Genomic DNA, 25,780 nt, shown 5'->3' with positions numbered 1-25,780 from the left:
ATTTTTTGTACATAATTCTACATTTGTAAATTCAACTTTCATGATAAAGAGATTGCACTACAATACTTGTATTAGGTGAATTGAAAAATACTATTTCTTTTGTTGTTTTTTTTTACAGTGCAAGTACTTGTAATCAAAAATAAATATAAAGTGAGCACTGTACACTTTGTATTCTGTGTTATAATTGAAACCAATATATTTGAAAATGTAGAAAACATCCAAAAATATTTAAATAAATGGTATTCTATTATTGTTTAATTGTGCGATTAATTGCAATTAATTTTTTTAATCGCTTGACAGCCCTAGTAGTTATATAGTTTTATTTCCAAAATATGACCATGTAGAGCATGATTTGCAAACCCATGAGCACACGATTAATGTGTATCGCCAGGGAGAGCCCCTGGATGCATGCTGCAAAGTTCAGGTCCATGTTTGGATTTCCAGTACTTACAAATGCAGCAAGAGGTTTGAATCTAGAGCTTTGATTTGGGCCCATTTCTACCTGGATCTGTTCACCAGGACACTAAAGAGAATTGCTCTGCTGCTGTTGTGGATGGATGGAGTGGATGACGCAACGTAAGGTGCTTCGGATGCTTATTTGAAACCAAAGTTCTGAGCCTCAGATCCAGCTAAGCTGTGGTCAGAAAAGGGCCTGCACTAACGGTGGCTTCATAGGCCTGCACACAGCCAGTACACCTGCCTCAGTTTCCCTTCCATTTGCCCATAGCTAGGAATATCATCTCTCTCAATGTCCAATTCAAAGGCCAGTCTCTGGGCATAATGTATGCATGTACAGTAATCCTGACAAAACCATTCTCCCCAAACCCCAAAGCACAGCAGGTACAAACACAGCAGTTTTCCCATTCCCCCTTCCAGGGTCATCACTTCCAGGTCACCCACCTGAGAGTCCAGTCTGTTCCCAGTTCCTTTGCCCTTGTTCCAGGGTCCCACTCGCCAGGCCATCAGGTCATTCTGTCCCATGACTCTGCTATCACAGCCAAGTCTATTCTCCCACAAGAGAGCTCCCTCCAGGGCTCCACTCAGATCTCTCTACTTCTCTCCCCTTCTCCTGGGATCTGCCCTCCAGCATCAAACCTCTCAATTTGGGATCAGCTTGCCCTGACCAAACTCTGCCCAGGGGCCTCTGCAGGAAGAATCTGGGCCAGTCCTCCTACACAGCTCCCTGGGCCGGCTCGCCTCACCTGTAGCTCTGTCTCCCAGGTCTCCTGTAGCTCTCTCCCAGTAACACTTGCCACTGCTCCTCTCTGTGTCTGGCAGTTCTCCCCTACTACTTCCTGCCTCCTTCACAGGCCGCTCACTCCAGCTCTTCCTGTCTCCTTCCCTAGGGCCTGGCTGCCCTCTTTTAAGCCCAGTTGGGAGGCATTTGACCAACAAGTCACACAGCTGCACTAACCTCTTCCCTCATAAGGGGGCCAGGGCCAACGGACAATCACTTCTGCATTCCTCCAGGCCCCAGGGCTGTCAGGGACCAGGTCTGTTGTAAATTACAGCAGCCTCGGGGCTGTTCTAACTCCCAGCTGGTAACAGATCCCAAGTTAGGTCAACTGGAAGCAGCAGAGTGCTCCAGCCTTGCCCACTCCCCCAGCCACATGCCTACGGCATCCCCTATACTGAGGATAGTGGGGGAGGATGGGATGAAGCTACTCAGTTAGGGTAGCTTTATGGCCTCTGTTCAGGAGCCAGATGCTAGCTGCAAACCTCTAAGATATCATCCCATGGCAATCAGCCATGTAACTCTCCAGAAATATCACCCACATTTGAATCATGAAGAAACAGTACAAATGAATCCCCCCCCTGCCAACATTCACTCACGCACATACACACACACTTTTTGAGGTTTCTTGTATGTCACTGATAAGAGTCAGCTATGTCTCCATTGGCTGATTTCAGATGGGAGATGTTCCCAGCATCAGCATTAGGGATCTGACCGTAGCTGAAACCTGCTTAGATACCATCATATCTTTCTTGGTCATTCTTGGGACTCAGCAATAAAAAAAATAATAATTCAGCGGTAAAACAGGGAACTGAAAGATAAAGATCAAGTATGTAAATTACTCCCCCTTCCCTTTGCGTCTTTGTGACCATGTATCCAGCTATTGACATCTTCAGCTCGCTTAGATCCCAGTCCAAGTTGGTGCAAGATGCCAGTCTGGGATCTCTCTCTGCCTTCCCCAGATGACAGTGTGAGCTGACAGAGCACCAGCATCCACAATGTCCCATTGACTTCAATGACAATTGTGGGACTGGACTGTGGGCAAAGGTCTAGAACTCTGCATGATGATCTGGCAGTATCTGGTGGGATGCTCACTGACTGGCCGGTCTTTGCTTTGCTTTGGCAGCGTCAGCCCAGCGAGTGTGGTGCAGAGGAAGAAGAGGAGGAGGAGAAAGACATGGCCTCCACTATCCTGGAAAGCATCTTCCTGAAGCGCTCACAGCAGAAGAAGAAAACTTCTCCTCTCAACTTCAAGAAGCGTCTCTTCCTCCTGACGGAAAGCAAGCTCTCCTACTACGAGTATGACTTTGAGCGTGGGGTGAGTCCAAGGGCCTAGAGCAAAGCAGGGGACATTGCTAATGGGGCAAGGGAGGCTCTGCAGAAGAGTTAGCCCCACCAGGGTCTGATCCCCTGCTGGAAGACACAGAAACACTCTTTCCCTGGGTCAAGCAATGACTCCCAGGGGCAGCAGGCCAGGAGTGCGGAGGGTGCTCGGAGGGATAGAGGTGAGGGGGAAGGGAAATGCATGGGTCTGAGGTTTGACCTAGTCACTGTGCACTGTGTGTCAGTACATCCTGTTCACACAGAGACGGAGACTGGGGTAACAGTCCAGGCTGGTGCCTAGAGATTAACCCTGCAGCCAGCTTGGGTGCAGATCAGACTCCAAGCTTAGTGGCTGGCCCCTTTCTCTCTGTATAATGGGAACCCCCCTCCCCTCTCCTCCTCCTCCCCCTCCTCCTAAACTCTGGGGAAGCTTGGATCCCAGATGCTGATCCACACCCAAACTTTGCAGCTCACATCCCTCTGTAGTGCCATGGGGCTGCAACAGAGTCTAGGAGCTGACAGCTGCCTTCCCTGCTCACCAGGGTAAAAGAGCATGTGCCCTGCCAGGCATTTATTCCTAGAGCAGTTTCTCAGGAGACTGCTAATACAGCTCAGAGCCCAACATCCCAGGATCTCCAGGGGAACCTGCTGGTACCTTGTGATGGCTCCAGGAACCGCTGGAGAGGAGTATCAGGCTCTGGGCTAAATCCTGCCCTCGGATGCTGAAGACAGTGGGAGTTACGTGTAGGTGTCTGGGGGCAGTGTCTGTGCTGAATTCTGGGGGTCTGAATCGTGGGGGTCTCATCTCCCTCCCCTTCCCCCCAATTCCTCTCCCTTGTTCTCTCTTGCAGCGACGAGGCAGTAAGAAGGGGTCTGTGGACATTGAGAAAATCACCTGTGTGGAGACGGTGGTTCCAGAGAATAATCCTCCCCTGGAGCGGCAGGTGCCGGTAAGAAAGGAACATGTCCCCATTGCTGACATTGCCCCCCTCCTCCCATCCCCAGCGCTTCCTCCCAGCCCAGCTGTCCCTGACAGGAACACAGGCCAACGGCAGCCCTTCTCCCCACCATACCTGCAGGGTGTGCCCAGCCCCTGTGGGGAGATTCCTGCCCCAGTTCTTCCTGGAAAGGGAGTCGAGTCCTATGCCAGCCCCCCAGGAACTGGCTGCAGTTCCTCTGGGGAATTAAGGTGGGGGCTTCTGGCTGCAGGCCCCTAAGGAAATAGGGGGCAAGGCCTTTTCCAGTCCCCTTGGGGCATTGGTGGGGGGGTTCCCTGATTCAATCCTCTGGGAATGGGGGAGCTTCCCACTCCATTTCCAGATGGGCATTTGGAAGTTGCACTCTAGTCATCTGGGCACAGTGGCCCCCACTGCATGGCTGTTAGCCCTGTTGCTCTGTCATGCCAGATGGCATGTTAGGTAGAGCATACGCCAGAAGCAAGTACTGGTGTAGGGGGTAACTGCTGGCTGCTTTCCCAATCTCATGGGCCTCTCCCAGCCCTGATGCCTGGAGTAGCAGAGGCAGGGGAGCAGGCTTTGGGTTTGTCTGTCTACTGTTAGCTCCCATACTGGCCCAAAGGCCTCATTCTGAGATCCCTTGGTGCCCGGGCAATGGGCAGGCTGCAGAATGGATGCGGCTCTGTGTGCTCTGACATGCCAGAGGGTGGCGAAAGGCTGTAGCAGATTAAGATCCCAAATCCCCAAAGACCGGGGAGCCGCCCGTATTACAAAGCCCTGATATCCAAAGCCATAGAGCACACAGCAAATTCATTGTACAGCACTGATCTGTGGAGCCAACAGGACACTGTGCACATCCACGCTAAGGGGCTGGTACTTGGGTACTGCAGGCACTGGTAGCGATCCTCCAGACTATAAATCCACCTTCTCTGTCTGTCTCTTGCAGAGAAAGGGGGAGGATTACAATGAGATGGAGCAGATCTCGATCATAGAGCGGTTCCCATACCCCTTCCAGGTGAGTCACTCTTCCCCTCAGCTCCCACTGGGGCTGGCTGCAATGAGCTCAGGCTTGCTTTGCATGAGGAGAAGGCAGCAGGGATGGGGTGGAGGGTAGGGCTGGTGTTCCTATGCTTTGCTGTACTGGGATCACATGCAGGGTGCTGTGCTTAATCCACTTTGAAAGTGGGGTAAGCTAACCAGGAACACTGCACTCTTACTCCAGAATCAGAGTGCCCACACTGGGTGCTAATCTGGGATAGCTATTGTGCTTTGCATTCGCACCCAACCTTAATCTGAATTAACTGTCAAGTGTAGACAAGCCCTTAGTCCCTCAACTTCACATCTGTACAATGGGGATAATGGGACTGCCCTACCTCACAGGGGTGTTGTGAGGGTAAATACAATAAGGGACTGGGAGGTGCTCAGACACTGCGGGGACCAAATAAAAACTAGATGTTGATGTGAAACCGGTGGGTATGTACTTGGCACAGCTCAGCCTGCTGCCACCTGTGCTACTGCGGCAACACTATTTATACTCACTCTAGCTCAACGAGCTCGTACACCCCAGCTCATAGTGTGGACGTAGCCTTTGTTTCTATTATATAGTGTTGCTTATACAGTAACTTTCTCACCGTTTTACTGTGCTGGCTGTAATGTGGTAGGTACATTGGTGTCTGAGCCAGGGTGAATATCTGGGCCTAAGGTGCACCATTTGAATCCAGATCCAAACTTCCCCCAAATTTCAGATCCAGGGTTTTGGTTCTACCCACAAGAGAACCTGGGGTCTGCTGCAGAGTTTGGATCTGGGGGTGTTCAGATCTGCGGATTTGGTTCAGGCCCATCTCCAATATCTTGGGTAGCTGGTTAGCTACAAACGGACAGTTTTCTGGATTCTAGTTCTGGAGACTTAAAGACATTTTGCTCTTGTGGACTGAATTCCGTATGAATCTCCCCTCCTTAGCCCATCTCTGATCCAGTCATAATCTGCAACTGGGCCCCATAAACTCCCTGCCCATTCTCTGCTTGTCTGAGTCCCGTTTGGTGAACAAAGCAGCCCCTGACATATTGAAAGTCAAAGGAGGAAGTGGAAAGTCTTGGGGGAGGGGGCTTATTTATAACCTCCTGGTCACAGTCTCATAAGCACAGCAAAGGGGCCAGAACAAAATTAAAGGGGTTATGCTCTGCAGCAAAAGGTTAAAGGCCTCAGACCCCACCTTCTCCCCTGGCTGCTCTGGAGAGCATAAGCCTGTTTGTCCCACAGGTGGTGTATGATGAAGGACCCCTCTATGTCTTCTCCCCGACAGAGGAGTTACGCAAACGCTGGATTCACCAGCTGAAGAACGGTGAGTCTCTGGCTTTTACAATGAAACCTTTTTTAAAATCTTGCACGGGGCAAGGCAGGTGTCTGTATTCCACACGGGGCAATGACATCAGCTTTGGGCTAGAATCATCATAATTTCATTTGAGCCGGGACCATATTGCAATGACGCAGTGTAGCGGGGCTGTAACACTTGTGGGCAGCTGAAATCTGATGGAGCTGTGTGTGTGGGTGGGCTTGTGTGTGAGGGGGGAGATTAGCTGTCTGAAATGACACAGGGAAGTTCACACATGCAAGCCGGAAGGATGTCAGTCTGATAACGGGGAAGTCAGTTATTGCATGACAAACCCCATCTTCTTAAACAGCAGGCATTTAGCAAAGCCTGTAGCTCAGATCAGCTCTTCAGCTGGGTGACAGTGCTGTGTTCACACTATTCTGCCTGGATCCTGCCACTTGCTTCCACTCTGTCTGGCAGTGTGCCCTGGTCTCCCCATTAACCATACCCCTGCATCGGCTGTGCCTTCAGCTCTCCACCCTGCAGCCCTTAATGTCACTCTCATCAGCCGCTGCCTTCAGAGGCCAAACTCAGCCCAGAATAACAGAGCTCTGGTTGCCCATCAAGTGCCACACACTGACATGAACCCAGGGCTGCTGCTAGAGAACATGTGGACTAGCCGGTCCTGGCTCCTGGGAGAGGAGGGAGTGTCTCTCCAGTGAGGGGTGGTGCTGTGCTGCAGTGTAGTGCTGGAGAACCACCTGTGACAGTTTGCCATGACAGTCATGGAACCTTGCATGCGGGGACATCAGTGCATCTGATGCCTAGTAACAAGGACAGAACAGCTGCTTTAGTACCTGGTCCTGGGGGATCTCTGAATCAGGAGAGGCTCCCAAACAGGCAGGCAAAGTGAGACCCGCACAAGGAGGGAGTACAATTAACATTTCCAGTGCCACCACAGAGTGTAGCAGCCTCCTTTGCCCTGGGTGTGTCTCCAGATCCAGAGCTGACCTTCCTCAGCTCACGGGAGTTTCCAGCTGCAGGGCTGAAGTGGGCCCATTTGGGAGAAAAGAGGCAGCTTTCAGAATTAACCATCCATAGTCGCTTTCCCCACAGCAGTTCTTTGGAAAGGCAACAGGCCAGTACAGTTGCAAGGAGCTGTGCAAGGAGAGTGACGGCTTTACAAAGTTTGAGTTAGGGGCCCCCTTCTCTCCCTTGCTCTGGGCTAGAGGAGGAAGGGGTTTGCCAGAGGCAGGATGTAATTACACAGAGTCAGGCCCACAGTGCGATTGTGCAGCAGCTGGCTACGAGCTGCTCTCATTGACTCCAGGGGGAGTTGCTCACAGGCTGTGCTGCATAATCATGTCCTTGGGGTGTTTGCCTCATCAGAGCAAAACGCTGAAACTTCCCAGCCTGTTTGTGCATTTCTATTTTAATGCATGGGCATCACCCCAGCCCAGCCTCTTGCTGCTTGGACGCCTGGGGCCAGAACCTCAGGCCTGGCCATTTGGCATCTGGAACCATTCAGGGAAGGGGAACCACAAACATGGCTGTAAGTATGTCAGCACTGCAGTTAAATACCCGTGGCTGCCCGTGTCAGCTAGGGGGATGTTTAATGCACTGTAGACATTTGGGCTGGAGCCTGCACTCTGGGACCCTTTTCCATCCCGAGACAAAACATCTACGCCACAGTTAAACAGCCCCGTAGCCTGAGCCCCATAAGCCCATCTCAGCTGACATGGGCCAACAGCGGGTGTTTAATTGCAGCATGGGCATGCCTTTTATGGTTCCCTCACCCTCCGGTCACTGGACACAGGCCTGGTACTGAGGAACATCATAGAGCAGCCTCAGGGCTGCCCTGAACTGTGCTGACTGTGACAGCCCCAAAGGAGTTGTCCTAGCAGCCTGGGATTGCAGGAGTGCAAGGGCGTTCCAGCCACACTCATTTCTCTCAGGCATCCCCCCAAGCTAGGGGCTTTGAGGACAGCGCTGTGCTGGCTTCACTCCCCTGCAGGATTCTTCTGCACAAGGAAAGTCCACAGCTGGACAATGAAGCCAGCTGTCTGGTTTCTATTCCTGGGGCAATGCAAAGTAGTCTTACTGGGGCTGAGCACATGGTTTTTAATGTCTTCCCCCCTCTTGTCTTTCCAGCACAGCTACTGAAGTATCACTAGCGTTGCCAGTAACTCAACTCACTCAGATCCACCACCAACTCCCCAAGCACACTGGGGGGTACAAGGTGCTATGGTCTCAGAGCTGTCCTAAAACCTTCTCACACTCCCCTTTGTCTGGTCCTGGCTTGTCCACTGGAATCTCTGATTTCAGGACCATTGGAAAGCCAGGACTTGCCAAACCTCAGCAGGCCAAGGTACATCCTGCTGGAGAACAGGCCTGTCTCACCCCTCTCTAAGCCAGTCAGAGGGAAAAGGCACCCAAAGGAGAAGAAGAATGACTGAACACTAGACAGGCCAATCCCCATTGCCTGAAGTCCTGGGGGAGAGCTGAAGGTTTCAGGTAATGGGGGATTGGGTTATCGGGCCAGCAGGCTTTGATGTCTGTGTTCGGGGTCCCCTGGTGATAAAAAGCCAGCTGATTTCTCAGAGGCTCTGCAGCTCTGTGTAGGAGCTCTGCAGCTTCGGTCAAACCCTGGGGGACAGATCCAGCCTTTGGATAACTGAGAGTTTGGGGGAACTGGGATTTGGCTCGCCAGGACACTCAGATGTCCCAGTACTGAGTGTGAGAGTAAGGCCTAGATAGAAAAAAAATAGGTAGGTGCGACTGTGATTCAAAAGGGGGCCATTGAGTGAACAGCTGACATGAGTTACTAGGGAGCCTCCCATCCTTTTCGTCTGATTGTTTATTAATTTGTATTCTGGGAGCACCTAGTACGTGAAGCTCTTATCCCTTGTGGAGGAGGCAATGCCCATTGTACAAACAGGCTTTCTCTCCTGCTGCAGTGATCCGTTACAACAACGACCTGGTGCAGAAATACCACCCCTGCTTCTGGATTGACGGCCAGTACCTATGCTGCTCTCAGACAGCCAAAAACGCAATGGGTTGCCAGGTCCTGGAGAGCAGGAATGGAAGTAAGACACCACCTTGCACCCCCAGCCCATCCTCCATTCCCCTTCTCTGTGCTTCGGTTCCTCGCCCTGTCTCTGGAAGGCAGGTCCGGGTCACCTTCCGAGCGTCTCACCAGCCACTGACCCTGATGAGTTTTTCAGCTTCTTTTGCTTCGTTTCTTATCTTAAAGGTTTAAAGACTGGGTCTCATCGCAAGACAAAGAAGCCTCTTCCCCCGACCCCTGAGGAGGATCAGGTAGGAGAGGAGTGGCTGGGATCAGTGCTAGTCACAGGGTGGTCTGTCCCCTTGGAGAGCAGTGGGGGACTGGGGCCAGCCACGCCTTTTCTAAGGCATTTCAGAACAGGTGGTTCCAGGATCACCAGGTGTGCCAGCCTGCTGAGCATTAGGAAGAGAGAGAGAGGCCAGCAGGAAGGCTCTCCTGTTCCAGGCTCCTGATGCTGGCAGGCTAGGGAAGACTAAGAGTGCTCAAGCAGAACCCCAAGGAGGAGGGCTGTGGAGCCCCTGTGGCAAGGGGAGGAGTTTGAGCCTAGGGGGGCAAGGAAAAGGCCTGGGGGAAGGTTGCACCTGGGGCCAGAGTGGGATTGGCAAGACCCCCCTGCTGAGAGGGAACTGGGACCCTGGGGAGAGCTGAAGCCCTGAGCGAAGGAAGGCTTAGAGCTTGGACAGGCCAGAGGAACTGTACATATTTTGTAAGGACTCGATGAACAAGACCCCAAGAGGGGACATGCTGGTTTAACCCGTTCCTGGGTGCAGGTGAGTGCCCTGGAGAAACATGCAGGGGGAGCTGAGATGAGACGAAGGCAGTGCCAGGCCCGGGGTAGCACGCTCAGGGACCCAACCCTAAAACAGCGCTCTGTACTGCACGCGGTGAGGGGCGGGACACTGGGCCCTCACTGTGTTCTGTGCTTCCCCACACCCTGGAAAGATGATGATGAAGCCGTTGCCTCCCGAGCCATCTTCCAGCACTGCGAGTGAGCTGAAGAGGGTGGTGGCACTGTACGACTACCAGCCGATGAACGCCCAGGACTTGCAGCTGCAGAAGGGAGAGGAGTACTTCGTCCTGGAGGAGAGCAACCTGCCCTGGTGGAGAGCCCGGGACAAGAATGGGTAAGAGCCCCGGCGTGGATAGTGTGGGGGAGGGACCTAGCTCAGCCACACGTCACCCTGTACACTCACGATCCTGCACACACTTAGCCCCCTCCTGAGGGCACCTCCAGAGCATATGCACGCCCACGTACCCCTGCACGCAACTACATCCCCCACACGTGGTGGTGCCTCCCTCAGAATAGTGCAGGAGCCAATGGGGATCTGTCCCCTCTCCCAGCATCCTGCTCAATGAAAACTAAATGTAGGCAGCCTCTGCGCCCTGCAGACACATGCTGGCAGAGTCTGTGCTGGGGACAGCCCCCTCTGGGTGGGGTCACCCCAGGCCTGCTGCAGCTCCATGGTGCAGGCTAACAGTCTGTGCCAGCGTCAGGGAGGGAGAGGCAGCTCATTCACTTGGTTCAGAGGAAGGAGGAGGACTGCAACGGACTGGCTGTGCATGCCCTTGGTACCGACCTGATCCAAAGCCCACTGGAGTCCATGGAGAGACACTCTTTGGCCCCAGTGGGCTTTAGTCTCTCTGTGGCCATTTTCCACCAGGATTTCTGGCCAGGAATCCTGGGTCTCCCTGCGCTCCCTAAGGAGAGGCTGATGGATTCTCTCTTCTCCTATAGGAGGCAAGGTTACATTCCCAATAACTACGTCACTGAAGCCAAGAATTCCCTGGAGATTTTTGAGTGAGTATGAGAAGCCGTGGGGCCAGCTGGGGATTTGAGCTTCATTGGACCTCTCTTTATTAAATAGTAGAGTTCAGCTTTTAACATCAGAGCCCCCTCTGCCCCAGAGAGGGGGCGGAAGGGGGGGGCTGGCTCTGCCGCTCCCATACCCTGTGCCCCACACAGAGCCCCAGAGCCTTTCATACCTACTGTGCTTTTGTCACAGGACTGCTTGAGGATACAGCACTGGAACATGGGGCTGGAGAACGGTGACTGCCTCTCGCACAACCAGGCCCTCTGCATAGGGTGACCATATTTCTTAAAGTAAAAACAGGACAGCCTGGGGCTCACCTGAGCACTTCCCTCTCCGCCCCCTCCCCCTGCACAGGGCTCGCAAGACCCACCCTCCTCACACCGTCCGCGGCTGGGGCTGACCTCCTGAGCTCCACACCACACAGGTGGTCAGCTCTGAAGGCAGTGCTGCCCGCCAGCAGCAAATTTCTCTGCTCTCCTGCTGGTGGGCACTGCTGCCTTCAGCTGACCCCCCCAGACAGCAGCTGCTGCTCTCCTGCTCTGCCTTGCAGCCAGGACAAATGTGCAGTTTTGGTGAAAAAGTAGGGACGGCCGAGACAGAGCTGAAAAAGGGGACTGTCCCGGCCAAAACAGGACGTATGGTCACCCTACCTCTGTGTCACCAGTGAGCTGTGAGTCCACCCCCACTGTGCTTCCTGTCCAGGGGCCTCTCCCTGATCATGGCCATGTTCTCTTGTTCCAGGTGGTATTCAAAAAACATAACCCGGAGCCAAGCCGAGCAACTGTTGAAGCAAGAGGTGACTGAGACATCAGTGAAAATAAGCGACCTAGCTCTGCTGGGAGCCTTTCTCCACTGCAGTCCTTGCTGGGCTCTTCTCAGAGCCCAGACCCAATTCACTCCAGCAAGGAAAGCCATGCGTCACCTCCACAGCATGTTCTCTCTGCTCTGGGTCTTGCCCTCTGAACCCCAGCAGGTCACAGCAAAGCTGTCCTGTTCTGCTAGAAGCAGTGGAGCCTCACTGTCATCCCAGCTGAAGGATCAGAGAAGTGCTGGCACTGGCTTGGCTAGTGATGCCATTTCAATAGGAATTAACATTATCTTGAGGCTGGGCCAGATCCCCAGCTGGTGTTGATCACGGTAGCTCCATGGAAGTCTGTGGGGTTGTGTCATTTTACAGCAGCCGAGGATCTGGCACGTGCATAGACTATAAAGCTGCTGCCTCCTTTGAGCTAGGCAGGGGTATGTTCCTAACACTAGGAGGCAGAGTAGATCCTGCTGTGGAATGGCTTTGCCAATCAGGCAGAGATGGATGGTCCCAGAGGGCTGCACTGCAGAGTCCACTAGCCCCAGCCCAGCCCAGGGTGGGACAGCCAAGGCCAAGAATCCAGTCAGAAGACAAAGCAAAATGAACCCAAGGGATCTACTCCAGCCTGAGGGCGAGGGAGAGCCTGTGCTGGGCTCCCCATTTGATTGTGGAGACGCTGCCCTCTTTTCACCCCCTTCCGGTGAGCCAGCCCCTCAGAACCCAGTTCACTTTAACCTTTGCCTGCCCATTCCCCCGTGGAATGAGTACGAGTGGGGGGGGGGGGGCGGAGGGGGAGGGGAGTGAAGTCTCTGGTTCCATCCCTTGTCTCCTCACAGACATCCATCCCTGTCCTCCATGCTGAATCCCCTCTCTCTGTGTTTCAGGGGAAAGAAGGAGGCTACATTGTCCGAGATTCCACCAGCAAGACAGGAAAATACACAGTCTCTGTGTTTGCCAAGTCCTCCGGGTAAGCGTCATCCAAGGCTGTTTTCCTTTCATTAGACACAGTATGGGCAGCTGGCTTGTTTCTGTCCCGTTGCTGCCCCCGGCTCTGAAGCACACTTTCCAGGCCCACCTCCCTCGCTAGCTGGCACCCCCCCCCCCCCCCCCGCAGTCACTGACTCGGAATGTGATTGGCTCCACAGGGACCTGCAAGGAGTCATCCGCCATTACGTGGTGTGCTCCACGCCTCAGAATCAGTATTACCTGGCAGAAAAGCACCTCTTCAACACCATCCCGGAGCTCATCATGTACCATCAGCACAACTCTGCCGGTGAGTACGCAAGAGGAAAGAGGACACGGGCAGAGCAGACTTCTGTCAGGGCCCCATACCCTACACAGGCTCTGCATCTCCCTCTCCAGCAATGGGACCAGAAGGGGCTGAAGGCTCCCCTATCCAGCTGACCTCTGGCAGCAGGAGCCAAGGGAGAAACAGTTCATGGCATGATTTCCCCCCTCCCTATCGCTGGGGTCCCTAGAAGAACAGAAGCCCACAGGCATGATAAGAAACCACCTCTCAAAGAGGAGTTAGCAATTCAGAGGAGGGTGAAACAGTCAAAGCAAAGGCAGGATGAAACTCCACTTTTGCATTCAGTGGCACTACTGTGCGCAGAACAAGCATGCAGGGGCTGGTCTACTAGAACGCTCCCAGTGGCAGGGTGCCATCCCAGAGCACCCCCTTGTGGCACACCAAGACCCTGCCGGCATTCTCCCCGGATTCAGAAATAAACCGCTCACATCCAGAGCTTGAAACAATATTCCCTTTCTCCTGGAATCTGATTTATTTGGTGTAATGAGAATCCTGCAAAAGACCTCCTGCTTAGTCTCAAGGTCTTCCCAGCCCTCCTTGGAGCTGAGAGGAGTTCCTGTCAGGCTCCTCCCTCTTGGCCCAGGACACCCACTGCCCTCTTTGTTGGGCAGTGCTCCTCAAGTCAGGCCAGCGGTAGCCAATGACATCCAACCAGCCCCCGGGTGGGGGGCCTCTTTTTACCTTAGTCCTTTTCCCTAGGGTGGGAGAACTCAGTAGGCAGCAACCTTCCCTTGCTAGTGTCTCTAGGTGTGCCTCTCCTTGGGAGCAGCCCTTCTCTGTAAGCCTGCAACCCTCCAACTGAACTCCTAGGGACTCGCTAGTCAATTGACTGCACAGGAGGTTGGTTGGCAGCCAATTGCTTACAGGTGGCCTGAGGTGGGCTCACTTGGCTTAAAGACAGTAAGATTGGTCTGACTGCCCTTAAAGGGGCCAGCCACCCTGTGGCACCCCGTTTCTGAATGCTGTCACACTCTGGGCCCCAGGAAGCACAACAGGACAGGCAGCGCTGGAATTCAAAGCAAGGACTGTAGGTTTGTGCTGATGCAAGAATATCCTTGTCTTCTGGTGGATGCTGGAGTTGCATGTTCTTTTCTGGAACGTCAGGGGGTACATAGAGCAGGGATGTACCTCACTGTAACCCTTTGCTGTGTTTCAGGGCTCATCTCCAGACTGAAATACCCTGTGTCTCAACAACGAAAGAATGCCCCCTCCACAGCAGGACTGGGCTATGGTAATGCCCACTGTTCTTCCATACGTGTGTGATGGTATTGCCCGTTACCACTTGTGTCTGCCTTCAGTGCTACTGCACCATTCCCTGCAGTGACTTGCTGCTCCCCTGCCAGAGCTCTTAGAACATCCCCTACCAGGTTCCTTCCCTTCTAGGACAGGCAAGGGTTGGGGTGCCTGCGAGGGCTCCCTGCAATCAGTGCACCTGCACCTTTCCCGACAGCATCCCTTCTTATGCATATGTTTGTCCAGGTGAGTTACTTCCACATCATTGCCCATGCTGCTGTTTGTTACAGGGTCGTGGGAGATTGACCCGAAAGACCTGACTTTCCTGAAGGAGCTGGGTACTGGGCAGTTTGGAGTGGTGAAGCATGGGAAATGGAGAGGCCAGTTTGATGTGGCCATCAAGATGATCAGAGAGGGCTCCATGTCAGAGGATGAGTTCATTGAGGAAGCCAAAGTCATGATGTAAGTGGCAACAAATCCTGTTCGTCTCCTGTGGGGTCTTTACTACAGAGATGTCTCATTTGGCCTTGCTACATCCTCAGAATTCATCCTCCAGGTTCATTCACTCCTGGTCATTCCCTGCACTGCTCCACCTATGGACACCAACCCTGCCCTGGAGGAACCGCCCTGTTCTGCGATGAGAGGCCACTGCCATTCCCACCTCCATTTAGTACTGAGCTTCCCCCACACAATTTTGCCAGCAGATGCCAGTTTTGGAATGCTTGCCCTTGCCAAGATCTCGGTCTCCATGCTCCTAGCATCTCCCCAGCCGCTTTCTGAAGTTTAATTTCCTTTCTTGTCCTACAATGCAGGAACTTGTCACACGAGAAGCTGGTGCAACTGTATGGTGTCTGCACCAAGCAGCGCCCCATCTTTATTATCACTGAGTACATGGCCAAGGGCTGCCTCCTGAGCTACCTACGGGAAACCCGGGTGCGGTTCCAGCCTTCTGAGCTGCTGGAGATGTGCAAGGACGTCTGTGAGGCCATGGAGTACTTGGAATCCAAGCAGTTCCTGCACCGAGACCTGGTAGGGTCCGTAAGGAACATGATGAGTGACACATCTTGTGCTGTGAGAGTCACCGGGCGTCTTTAAAGAAGCCTTGGCTGAACTTACAGACACAAACCAAAAAATCTAGTTCTCCTCAGTGAAACTAATGGGTGGTGAATTGAGAACAAATAACAGGAAATGATTCTTCACTTAGGGTGTAATGACCCTGTGAGAGTCACTGATGCGGGAGGTCACAGTCATATCCTGGGGCTGGACAACTCAATGCCTGATTGTAGTTGTAGTTAGGTAGATTAAAGATGGGGAGGAAAATCAACTTCAAATCTCATGTTCTGGACAATCAGCAGATTGCTGCAGGGGTCAGCCAAGAATTTCCTCCCAGGAAGCGCCAAGGGGTTAGCATCCTTTGAAGGGTTCAGCTACTGCTGGAGAGGATCCTGGGTTGGAGGAACTAATGGACTGAGTCAATGAAGCAAGTTCTACATATTCCTTTACATTGATTTGACCAGTTTGATTTGAGTCCATCTTGTTCATGAGCATGTAGAGGCAGCCATGCAGCCTTCTCTCTGCAAAGCATCTCTCTCACCCTCCTTTCCCTCCCAGAATATGAGTAGTGTGTACCATATGTACAGTCCAGCCCTCCTAAGCCTCTGCTCCTCTTGTGGTTTAGTAGAGAGACTGAAGAAAGCACAAGATTTTTCAACCACATTTTTGCCCACCTGGTGCTCTCAGCAAATAAGTAGGGCTGGAGGATCTCTCTGGTCTCAGGCAGTGGTAGACATTGCTTTAGGCAACACAGGCAAGATTCTCTTTGAGTCAAATGTCGTAGAAAAAAGAACAGACTCAGGCTGTGTCTACGTAGCTATGCCAGCGTAACCCCCTAGTATAGATGCAACCTACCCAGACAGAAGGGGTTTTGATATCAGTGTAGGGACACCACCTCCCCAAAGTTAGCTACATCAACGGAAGCATTCTTCTTCCATCAACAGAGTTGTGCCTACACTGGGAGTTAGGTCAGGGTTGTTTTTTTCACACCCCGGACCGATGTAACTATGTCTAGCTATGTCAACCTAACTTTTAAGTGTAGGCCAAATCTCAGGACCCCATTTTTAAAAGCAGGACTCTCTTTATGTCTGAAATTTGCCGATGCAGTTAACATCACCTAGATGTCTGTCTGATTGGACCCTCGTATCAGGTAGTTAAAGCTCTATTGTAACAGACCTGCAAATACCTGTGGGTGTGAAAATGAGAAAAATTATTGGCATCCCGTAAACTACCATTGCAAAACCAAAGACAGCTTTAAAAGTCAGGGCCTCAGCACTTGAGAGATATTTGGGACAGAAGGCTGCAAATTTAATACAAGAGCTAAAATGAACCATTCAGCTGGGTAACATGTAAGCAGAATTTCCAGTTCTAATCCTGATGGTGGAGAGTTAGTTAAAGGACCTGGGAAGATGGTGAGTAGGGTTAATGCTGCTCATAAAATCTCCAACCTGGCCTAATCTACCTTGTAGCGATGCAGGAATGGTGTCAGCTGTGGTGCATCTGTATCTGCCAAGTCTTTCTGACATGTCTTGGGTGAAACACCAACTTCTGCTAAGCTCAGTCCTCTCCTCCCCATAGTTGGTGTGTCAGTAACATGACCTAGAGAATCTTAGTTCATGTTCCTCCATGACATGAGCTGCCATGGTGCTGTGGTTTGGCAACCAGTGCCTTCCTCTGAGCCCCTGGAGACCAAGGCAAGCCATTCTGTGCCAGGCACATTGTTTGGTATGGGGGATGGTCACTGCTGCAGTGATTCCCCCTCGAGGAAGGGCTTTGTGTATTTCATATGCCATATTCAATGCTGATACTATGACTCTTCCCATCTCTCTGCCTATAGGCTGCTCGCAACTGTTTGGTGAATGACCAAGGAATTGTGAAAGTATCCGATTTTGGCCTTTCCAGGTCAGTTTGCATGCATGCACATGCATCTCTCTTCCTTTCTCTTTCACACTTTTTCTCTGCATCTCTTTTATCTTCTTCATCCCTTTCTCACTCTCCTCCTCCTCCTCACCCTTGTTTTTCTTTTCTCCCATTTCTGCTGTATTCACCTGTCTTCATCCAAATCTCTCACCAAGCTTTTTCTCCCTTCTTCCTGTCTCTTCCCCTCTATCACTTGCTCCTCCACCCCATTCATCTCATCCATGTGTATTTTCCTCCCTCTCTGTCTCTGTCTTGTCTCTCCATTTTCTTTCAGGCTTGACTGGGTGCAGGAGAGGTTCATTAGATGAAAGAATGAATGAATGGGGAAAAAATGTGAAGCAACGTCACATAAAATGTGTATCTACTGCAGGTATGTCCTAGATGATGAATATACAAGCTCCATGGGGTCCAAATTTCCAGTCCGGTGGTCTCCCCCAGAGGTCCTTCTGTACAGCAAGTTCAGCAGCAAGTCTGACGTCTGGGCTTTTGGTAAGTTGAGAGGACAAAATTTCAAGTTGCTGACAAGGAAAGAGTGGTTGAATGGAGTCAGAGAGAATCAGATCCTCTAGGAAACTGCTTCAGATATGATCCTGTATTCTTTCTGCCCCATGAACTGTCCATGTGCATTTCTGTTTGACAGGGGTTCTGATGTGGGAGGTTTACTCCCTGGGAAAGATGCCCTATGAGAGGTTTAACAACAGTGAGACAACAGAACACGTAACCCAAGGACTGCGTCTCTATCGGCCTCAGCTGGCCTCAGAGAGAATCTATGCCATCATGTATAGCTGCTGGCATGAGGTAGGTCTTATTCCCACCAGTACACATTCTTCGTGTCTACCACAACCCATCTGCAAGTCTCCATAGTCACTCCATCCATTGGACCCAACATTGCTCAGTAAATGCCATCTGGTCCCGGGGGGAGAGGGGGGGGGGAGAGGCTTTTTATCTCAGGCCTGCTTTACACTTATAATTTATACAGTATAGCTGACTTGGTTAGGGGTATGATTTTTTTTTTACCAGCATGGCTAAATCAGCAAAATCCTTCTGGTATTCATAGATTCATAGATTCTAGGACTGGAAGGGACCTCGAGAGGTCATTGAGTCCAGTCCCCTGCCCGCATGGCAGGACCAAATACTGTCTAAACCATCCCTGATAGACATTTATCTAACCTACTCTTAAATATCTCCAGAGATGGAGATTCCACAACCTCCCTAGGCAATTTATTCCAGTATTTAACCACCCTGACAGTTAGGAACTTTTTCCTAATGTCCAACCTAGACCTCCCTTGCTGCAGTTTAAGCCCATTGCTTCTTGTTCTATCCTTAGAGGCTAAGGTGAACAAGTTTTCTCCCTCCTCCTTATGACACCCTTTTAGATACCTGAAAACTGCTATCATGTCCCCTCTCAGTCTTCTCTTTTCCAAACTAAACAAACCCAATTCTTTCAGTCTTCCTTCATAGGTCATGTTCTCAAGACCTTTAATCATTCTTGTTGCTCTTCTCTGGACCCTTTCCAATTGCTCCACATCTTTCTTGAAATGCGGTGCCCAGAACTGGACGCAATACTCCAGCTGAGGCCTAACCAGAGCAGAGTAGAGCGGAAGAATGACTTTTCGTGTCTTGCTCACAACACACCTGTTAATACATCCCAGAATCATGCTTGCTTTTTTTGCAACAGCATCACACTGTTGACTCATATTTAGCTTGTGGTCCACTATAACCCCTAGATCCCTTTCTGCCGTACTCCTTCCTAGACAGTCTCTTCCCATTCTGTATGTGTGAAACTGATTTTTTCGTCCTAAGTGGAGCACTTTGCATTTGTCTTTGTTAAACTTCATCCTGTTTAACTCAGACCATTTCTCCAATTTGTCCAGATCATTTTGAATTATGACCCTGTCCTCCAAAGCAGTTGCAATCCCTCCCAGTTTGGTATCATCCGCAAACTTAATAAGCGTACTTTCTATGCCAATATCTAAGTCGTTAATGAAGATATTGAACAGAGCCGGTCCCAAAACAGACCCCTGCGGAACCCCACTCATTATGCCTTTCCAGCAGGATTGGGAACCATTAATAACAACTCTCTGAGTACGGTTATCCAGCCAGTTATGCACCCACCTTATAGTAGCCCCATCTAAATTGTATTTGCCTAGTTTATCGATAAGAATATCATGCGAGACCGTATCAAATGCCTTACTAAAGTCTAGGTATACCACATCCACAGCTTCTCCCTTATCCACAAGACTCGTTATCCTATCGAAGAAAGCTATCAGATTGGTTTGACATGATTTGTTCTTTACAAATCCATGCTGGCTGTTCCCTATCACCTTACCACTTTTCAAGTGTTTGCAGATGATTTCCTTAATTACTTGCTCCATTATCTTCCCTGGCACAGAAGTTAAACTAACTGGTCTGTAGTTTCCTGGGTTGTTTTTATTTCCCTTTTTATAGATGGGCACTATATTTGCCCTTTTCCAGTCTTCTGGAATCTCTCCCGTCTCCCATGATTTTCCAAAGATAATAGCTAGAGGCTCAGATACCTCCTCTATTAGCTCCTTGAGTATTCTAGGATGCATTTCATCAGGCCCTGGTGACTTGCAGGCATCTAACTTTTCTAAGTGATTTTTAACTTGTTCTTTTTTTATTTTATCTGCTAAACCTACCCCCTTCCCATTAGCATTCACTATGTTAGGCATTCCTTCAGACTTCTCGGTATAGATGCAGTTATTACTGGTATATTTACATCAGCAAAACTTTCCTAGCATAGACAAGGCTCCAGTATTTATTTAATCATGGGTTTCTACTTCACTGGTATTTTCCTCTATGCATTTTTTTGTTTGTTTCAGAAAGCAGATGAGCGACCGACCTTCAAAGTCCTTTTGGGAAATATCCTCGAGATAACAGATGATGAACCCTGAACTGCTACTTAACCAAGCTGTCATTTATTACTGTTTATTTTTGCCATTTAATCTTTTCTGTGACTAACAAACCTGCCCTAACAGGCACTGGAAGAGTCCTAAAAGAGCCTGCCATACCCAGAAAGGCAGAAGATATCTGGATTCACCAAACAGCATCGGACCCTAGCTTCTCCCACAATCCAACAACTCACTTGTGTTGGAGCCCTCCTGGTACTAAAGAGAATAGCAACCTACTTGCTATAGTTACAGATCAGGAACCTCCCTGGAGAAAGGACCCTTGAAAGCAGCACTTCACTGCTGCACTGGGCTCACAGCCCAGAGACTGAAGGGATTATAAATGGCAATAGCCAGGTACTAATGGCCCGTGCAGGAACTACGAGCAGAGATTGATCAAAGAGACATAGAAACTAGGGGTTTTTGTAAAATAAAACAGTACAAATTGAGAGGAATTGGGTCACTGAGATCCAATAGCTCCTGTCTACTCCAGGCAAGAGCCTGTCTAGTGTGCAGCTCTGGTATGGTTGGCTAGGCAGTGGCCCACAACAAGAGAGTGCTACTAGGTGTGCTTGCTACACTGGACAATCAAGAAAAGGCATTTCCAAAATACTGGGATGGCTTCCAATCTCCATGGTCCGTCAGTGGTGGTCACAATTGTGACCAAAGTGGTCCCTGTCGCAGGCAATAAGGCATTATGGGACAGCTGTTGGAGGACTGGTAGGATTGACAGAGGTTGCACAGTAGCTGCACCTTCACAGCATCATCCCCAGTAGGACCACATGGCTCCCTGTCAGTCAGGGAGGTGGTTTTGCTGCATTGCCATAAGGGGGTGTGTGTGTTGGCCAAAGACAAATCGGAGCATGGACACATGCACACGGAGGCTGAGACGAGGCGACTTATGCCAACCCGCTGTACGGTGCAATTTGGTCTGAGTGACCTGCCTGGCAGGATGACACAGGTGTCTCCTTGCAGCCCAGCACCTGCCCGGCCAGCCCCCAACCCTGAAGATGTGGACTGGCTGGGACACATCTCCCCAGGAGCTGAGCCCAGCCCTTCTCATCCCCAGCCACACAGGCATGGGCTGGCTGAGGCACGTATCCCTGGGGCCCACCACCCAGGCAGGGCCGCCCGGGGGGACGGACAAGTGGGGCAATTTGCCCCAGACCCTGGGCCCCGCGAGCCCTGGCTGAGAATCCCTTTCCTCACCCTGCGGCGGTCCGGGTCTTCAGCAGCATTTCGGTGGCGGGTCCTTCAGTGCTGCCGAAGATGCGGAGCGACTGAAGGGCCCCCCGCCGCCGAAATGCCGCTGCCGCAGACTCGGAGCGTGTACAAGCTCCGGTGAGTACAAGCTCCTCCGCTCTGCCCCAGGCCCCCTGCAGCCTCTGGGCGGCCCTGCACCCAGGCCCCCAGCCCCACAGGCACAGGCTGGCTGGGGTATTTCCCCCGGGTAGGGTGACCAGACACCATGTGTGAAAAATCGGGAGGCAGGGGGTAATAGACCCCTATTAGGGTTGCCCACTCTGACTAAAACTATTCCAGGAGATTTTCCCCCCCAACCTGACATGATGTCATTTTCTTAAAATATCCTATTAAAATCTCCCGGATTGCTGTCAATAGTCCCTGGGAGATCGATGCCGAGTCTGGGAAACTCCAGGACAATCCTGGAGGGTTGGCAACTCTAACGCCTATATAAGACAAAGCCACAAATATTGGGACATCAAGCCACTCTACCCCTGGGCCTGCGTGGCCAGAGCCCGGCCCCACGAGCTGGCTGGGAGGCGCCTGCCCGCACCCGAGGCTGGGCCGATGCTGCTGCCCGCGGAGACCTGCCCTGTCCTGCCCCGCCCGGCCCGCAGAGGGCGCAGCAGCTTCCCCTCCCCCAACCTGCAGAGAGGCGCTTTGATGCCACCCCCGGGCTGAGCCCGCCCTTCAGACTCGCTCTGGACACCAGCCCCCACCCTTAGTGAATGAATGCGCGCGCCTTGGGTCATCCGCCGCGCGAGGACTGGTTCGTCACGAGAGCGAGGCCTGGAAGCCCAGGGGTAATGTTGAGGATGCGCATTGCCGAAGATTGCGGGACGCTCCGAGCATGCGCAGTGCGGATAATTTCCCTCTTGAGCATGCGTGGTGGGGCGATAATCCCCCTCCGAGCAAGCTGCAGGCAGACACGTGAAGGTCGCTCCCAGCGGCGAGCTGTGTGCCCGGAGCCCGGCATGGAGGCCTCGTCCCCCGCGGGCCTGGGCGCCACCGACCCGCAGCTGCAGCATTTCATCGAGGTGGAGACCCAGAAGCAGCGCTTCCAGCAGCTGGTGCATCAGATGACCGAGCTGTGCTGGGTAGGGGCCGGCTCCGGGCGGGCTGGGCAGGTCTCTCCGGCGGGGAGGGAGCGGGAGGCAGCCCCAGATGCTCCCCGCCGTCTCCGGGGAATGGGGGCACATCACTCCTCCCACTCGCTCGAGGGTGATCGGGGTCCCCGCCCCCCTTCCCCATCCGGAGCTAGCTGCGCGCACCTCGCAGGTGCGGCCCTTGCCGACATGCCCCCACCCCCTTCTTCCATCTGGGGCTGTGCTGACAGAGCGTCCGGGAGAGCAGAGGGGTCTAGGCACCAACACGAGGGTCGCTGTGTGCGAGGGGTAGGAACCCCCCAGTACACGTGTGTGTGGGGGGGCGGGGGTTGCTGGAGAACACGCAGGCACGTCCAGTCCCGGTAACCTGTCTCCCCAGCGCTGGTGGGTGGCGATGGAGAGGAAAACGCAAGACAGAATTTCAGCGTGTATCCAAATGTCCATCACATCACAAGGAGACTGCAGGTGTGAACCCAGGGATGAGGGCCCATAACCCTGAGAGTTTTAGGGTAGTGTACCCGGAGAGTCATTGAGACCAGTGGCTAGGAGGGAACCCGGATATATAACACTAATTATCCCCTGGGATAGAGCCAGGGAGCCACCCTTAGACTCTAGCCCCAGAAACAACTTTCAGCTAGAGATTGCAGCATCTTTACTCCTGATAATGAGACAGAGCAGCAGCATTGGGATCGGTATTCCCAGGCTGTTAGGGAAATCATCTTGACTTGTAAATGGAACATATTTGTGCTGAACATGAGGGTAAGAGGAAACTTGGTGTAATGTGTCAAACTAGTAGAGTCTGGGCTATTTGCCATGGGTAGGCAGAAATTCTGGACAAATTAGTAGTGTTTCAGTAACTGCTGACCCTTGCCAAGGAGTGGGGGAAGCCAGGGACAAAATGGCTGGAGCTGCCACTCTTTGTAGAAAATGCAGGGAGAGCAGAGGTGCAGCTTTCTGTGAAGGGAGGTGTACAGGAGGAGCTGGAAACCTCGATGGACAAGGCAGCAGCAGGAGCAAGCTGAGAAGAGGGGGCAGGTGTGTCTGTGTACACTCAGGGCAAGTCTTGCCTACAGAATTAAGTCAACCTAAGTTACGTGGATGCACAATCATCTCAGTAATTGAATTTACACATCCACCCTATGCTCCTTGTGTCAGAGGAGCATGTCCTCACCAGGAGCGCTTGCACCAATTTAACTGCCAGTGTGCGGAATTTCAGGGTTTTTGAAAGGCAGTAACAGTCCACGTAAGCAACCCAGTGTCTGCACTGACACTGCATTGACCTAACTACGTCGATTTAAGTGCCATGCCTCTTGCGGAGGTGAAGTTATTAAGTTGATGGAGTGAGCAAGGTACAGTGGTGGGAGCTACATTTTAGTATAGACTCTTAGAGTTAGGTTGATGTAAGCTGCCTTACATTGATCTAACTATTGTGTAGACCAAGCCTAAGTGTTGAGAAACTTAACACGAGTACTTTTCACCCACTTAGTTCTCAGGCTTGTAGGCGTCAGCTTATTTAGGTTTGACTGTAAAGTGGGCCAAAACATGCTAGGTGTGCACTGGGTGGGAGAGAGCCAGGACCCTCCCCTTTGCCAAAGCTACTGCCTAAGATGGATCTGCTGTTCCAAATAACAAACCTTTTGTTTGTGAAGTGTTAACTTAGTAGGTGGTGACCCTTTCTTGACTCCTCTTCTGACTGGTTCTTTTCATGTCTTGAGCAGGAGAAATGCATGGACAAGCCTGGGCCCAAGCTGGACAGTCGGGCAGAGACCTGTTTTGTGAACTGTGTTGAGCGCTTCATAGATACCAGTCAGTTTATTCTGAACCGGTTGGAGCAGACACAGAAATCCAAGTCAGCCTTCTCAGAGAGCCTGTCTGACTGAGCAGGGCATGGACTTCTCTGTTCCCTTAATAAAGAGAACTGCACATCAAATGGGAGAGAGAGAGGAAAAGGAGAGCAGCTGATGGGACAGCTATAGAAGACAAGCTGTGGGGAAGTTGGCTCCTTCCTCTGTCAGATTCTAGAGTGTCCTGTCATCTGAATGAGCTGAGATCAGCTTTTTGTTTTGTCCTTTAAAATGCCAATTTTGTGAAAATTTACAGCTAGACAAGAGAGCCTGTAACAGATGCACATTTACTACTCTACTTGGTGGTGTACTGTTCTCATTCCCACTGACTACCTTTCATATACTGGCTTCACTCTGGGATTGTGTGGACAGAACTTCTTATGTCAAGCGCACTAACTCCAAAATGTTTAACTGGGGGAGCACACCAAGATATCTAGGATCTTATCTAATTCAAGACAGTAGGGAATGAAACACTAAGTGAAGCTTAGGAAGGGGACCACTACCTTAAACGGTCTTGTATTCAGAATCCGTTTTTATGATTAACCCTCCCCTAAGAGAGAGACTAGTGAATCTTGGTCTTAGAACCAGACTGCAGCCGAGTTGATCTGTGCCTTCCACGTGCCTAGGGGAGGACAACAGCTTGGGTTGCAGGACTGCACCAGTCTAGCTTACTGTCCTTTGAGAGAAGAACTTGCCCAAGGATGTAGCTACGGGAAGAGATTTTAAGCCTCACTTAAGATATAAAGTCAGTCATGTGGCCAAGTAACAGTTGTTTCAACTAGAAGTGCAACATTGTTAAAAATTGATTTGTTCCATAAACTGCTTTCTCCTGATCATTGGAATAAATATTAATTGGATCAATTTTTAAAATTAGCTTGTTGTGTTTAGGAAGGAGGGCTGGTGGGGATGTCAGACCTACCTTTCACCTCTGCCATGGGGTGCAGCCTCTCTGCACATTCCTTGTTGCCTCCATTTTGTTCACCATAAAATAATTTTTGGGCAGGGAGAGAATATGCAGGCTAGTTCTTACAGTTAAACACAAAGGGATCTGTTCTGACTAGAAAGCCTGTATATCATATTGTGAACTCTGATTTCCTGTTCACAGTGGTCTATTTCATGGCCTCTGTGACTGGATCAGCCACTTAATAAATCTACTGTTTGTGAAAAGGGATTAAGTCCACTTCATCCACAAAGCAGATAAAATGGTGCAGATTTCCTTAGGCAAAAACTTATCTAACCAGACTACCTCTCATAAGAAGGTAATTTGTTCTCATGACCATTTGATCCTCTGTGCCTTTGTAGAGACTCACCCAACAAGAGGAGTGATTCTAGTTGGGTTTTCTGAACCAAACATCTTTTCCCACAGGAATAGACCTTCCATCTCCTCTTACACAGGTTGCTGAAAAATCAGCAACTGAAAAGCTTAATGGTGCTCTTACTCTTCCCTGGAAACCCCAAATAAATTATTGAAATCATGTTCCTGCCTGTTTCCTGAGCATGGTTGTGACTGCTACTTCTGAGTTCTACAGGGGAAGCTAATAAAGCAGTACTTTTAATATGCCTCATCAGGTGACAGTGCTTACCGATGTAAGTTGTCTGTGTATTACCTTCCCAGGGGAGAAGTGCCATAGCTGGCCTTCACCTTTTGTAGCAGTT

General features: G+C 51.2%; 2 protein-coding genes across 3 annotated transcripts in view; both read left to right on the top strand.

Annotated features, from left to right (window-relative positions):
- The window catches only part of BTK (Bruton tyrosine kinase), a 30,789-nt gene extending 10,414 nt beyond the window's left edge, over positions 1–20,375 (top strand). The window contains exons 2-19 of the mRNA XM_065411337.1: positions 2,361–2,552; positions 3,409–3,507; positions 4,460–4,528; positions 5,774–5,855; positions 8,783–8,911; positions 9,079–9,143; positions 9,835–10,016; positions 10,628–10,690; positions 11,445–11,499; positions 12,393–12,475; positions 12,654–12,781; positions 13,974–14,048; positions 14,341–14,512; positions 14,863–15,079; positions 16,941–17,005; positions 17,394–17,512; positions 17,664–17,821; positions 19,867–20,375. Of these exons, the coding sequence (XP_065267409.1) occupies positions 2,412–2,552; positions 3,409–3,507; positions 4,460–4,528; positions 5,774–5,855; positions 8,783–8,911; positions 9,079–9,143; positions 9,835–10,016; positions 10,628–10,690; positions 11,445–11,499; positions 12,393–12,475; positions 12,654–12,781; positions 13,974–14,048; positions 14,341–14,512; positions 14,863–15,079; positions 16,941–17,005; positions 17,394–17,512; positions 17,664–17,821; positions 19,867–19,938 (1,974 nt within the window). The 5' untranslated portion in view covers positions 2,361–2,411 and the 3' untranslated portion in view covers positions 19,939–20,375. The remainder of the gene's footprint in view (positions 1–2,360; positions 2,553–3,408; positions 3,508–4,459; positions 4,529–5,773; positions 5,856–8,782; positions 8,912–9,078; positions 9,144–9,834; positions 10,017–10,627; positions 10,691–11,444; positions 11,500–12,392; positions 12,476–12,653; positions 12,782–13,973; positions 14,049–14,340; positions 14,513–14,862; positions 15,080–16,940; positions 17,006–17,393; positions 17,513–17,663; positions 17,822–19,866) is intronic.
- Positions 20,376–21,980: 1,605 nt separating this feature from the next.
- TIMM8A (translocase of inner mitochondrial membrane 8A) lies at positions 21,981–24,993 on the top strand. 2 transcript variants are annotated; one of them, XM_065410798.1, is made up of 3 exons: positions 22,053–22,271; positions 22,660–22,745; positions 23,999–24,139. In XM_065410798.1, the coding sequence occupies exons 1-3, from the start codon at positions 22,056–22,058 to the stop codon at positions 24,057–24,059; spliced, it is 363 nt and encodes a 120-aa protein (XP_065266870.1). In that variant the 5' UTR covers positions 22,053–22,055; the 3' UTR covers positions 24,060–24,139. The 2 variants fall into 2 exon arrangements, with proteins under 2 accessions (XP_065266869.1, XP_065266870.1); XM_065410797.1 differs by lacking the exon at positions 22,660–22,745 and having other exon boundaries at positions 21,981–22,271; positions 23,999–24,993.
- Positions 24,994–25,780: the final 787 nt, after the last annotated feature.

Source organism: Emys orbicularis, chromosome 9 (genome assembly GCF_028017835.1).
Source record: "Emys orbicularis isolate rEmyOrb1 chromosome 9, rEmyOrb1.hap1, whole genome shotgun sequence".
NCBI classification, from domain to species: domain Eukaryota; kingdom Metazoa; phylum Chordata; order Testudines; family Emydidae; genus Emys; species Emys orbicularis.
The sequence above is the reverse complement of the archived record's forward strand: the minus strand, read 5'-3'. Positions and strand labels throughout refer to the sequence as shown.

What these genes read in the sequence shown, in the direction of transcription:
- TIMM8A (XM_065410797.1), top strand. Translation starts at nt 21,981, where the DNA reads ATGTTGAGGATGCGCATTGCCGAAGATTGCGGGACGCTCCGAGCATGC. An exon ending in AGATGACCGAGCTGTGCTGG is followed by an intron (nt 22,272 to 23,998) that starts GTAGGGGCCGGC and finishes TGTCTTGAGCAG; the next exon opens with GAGAAATGCATGGACAAGCC.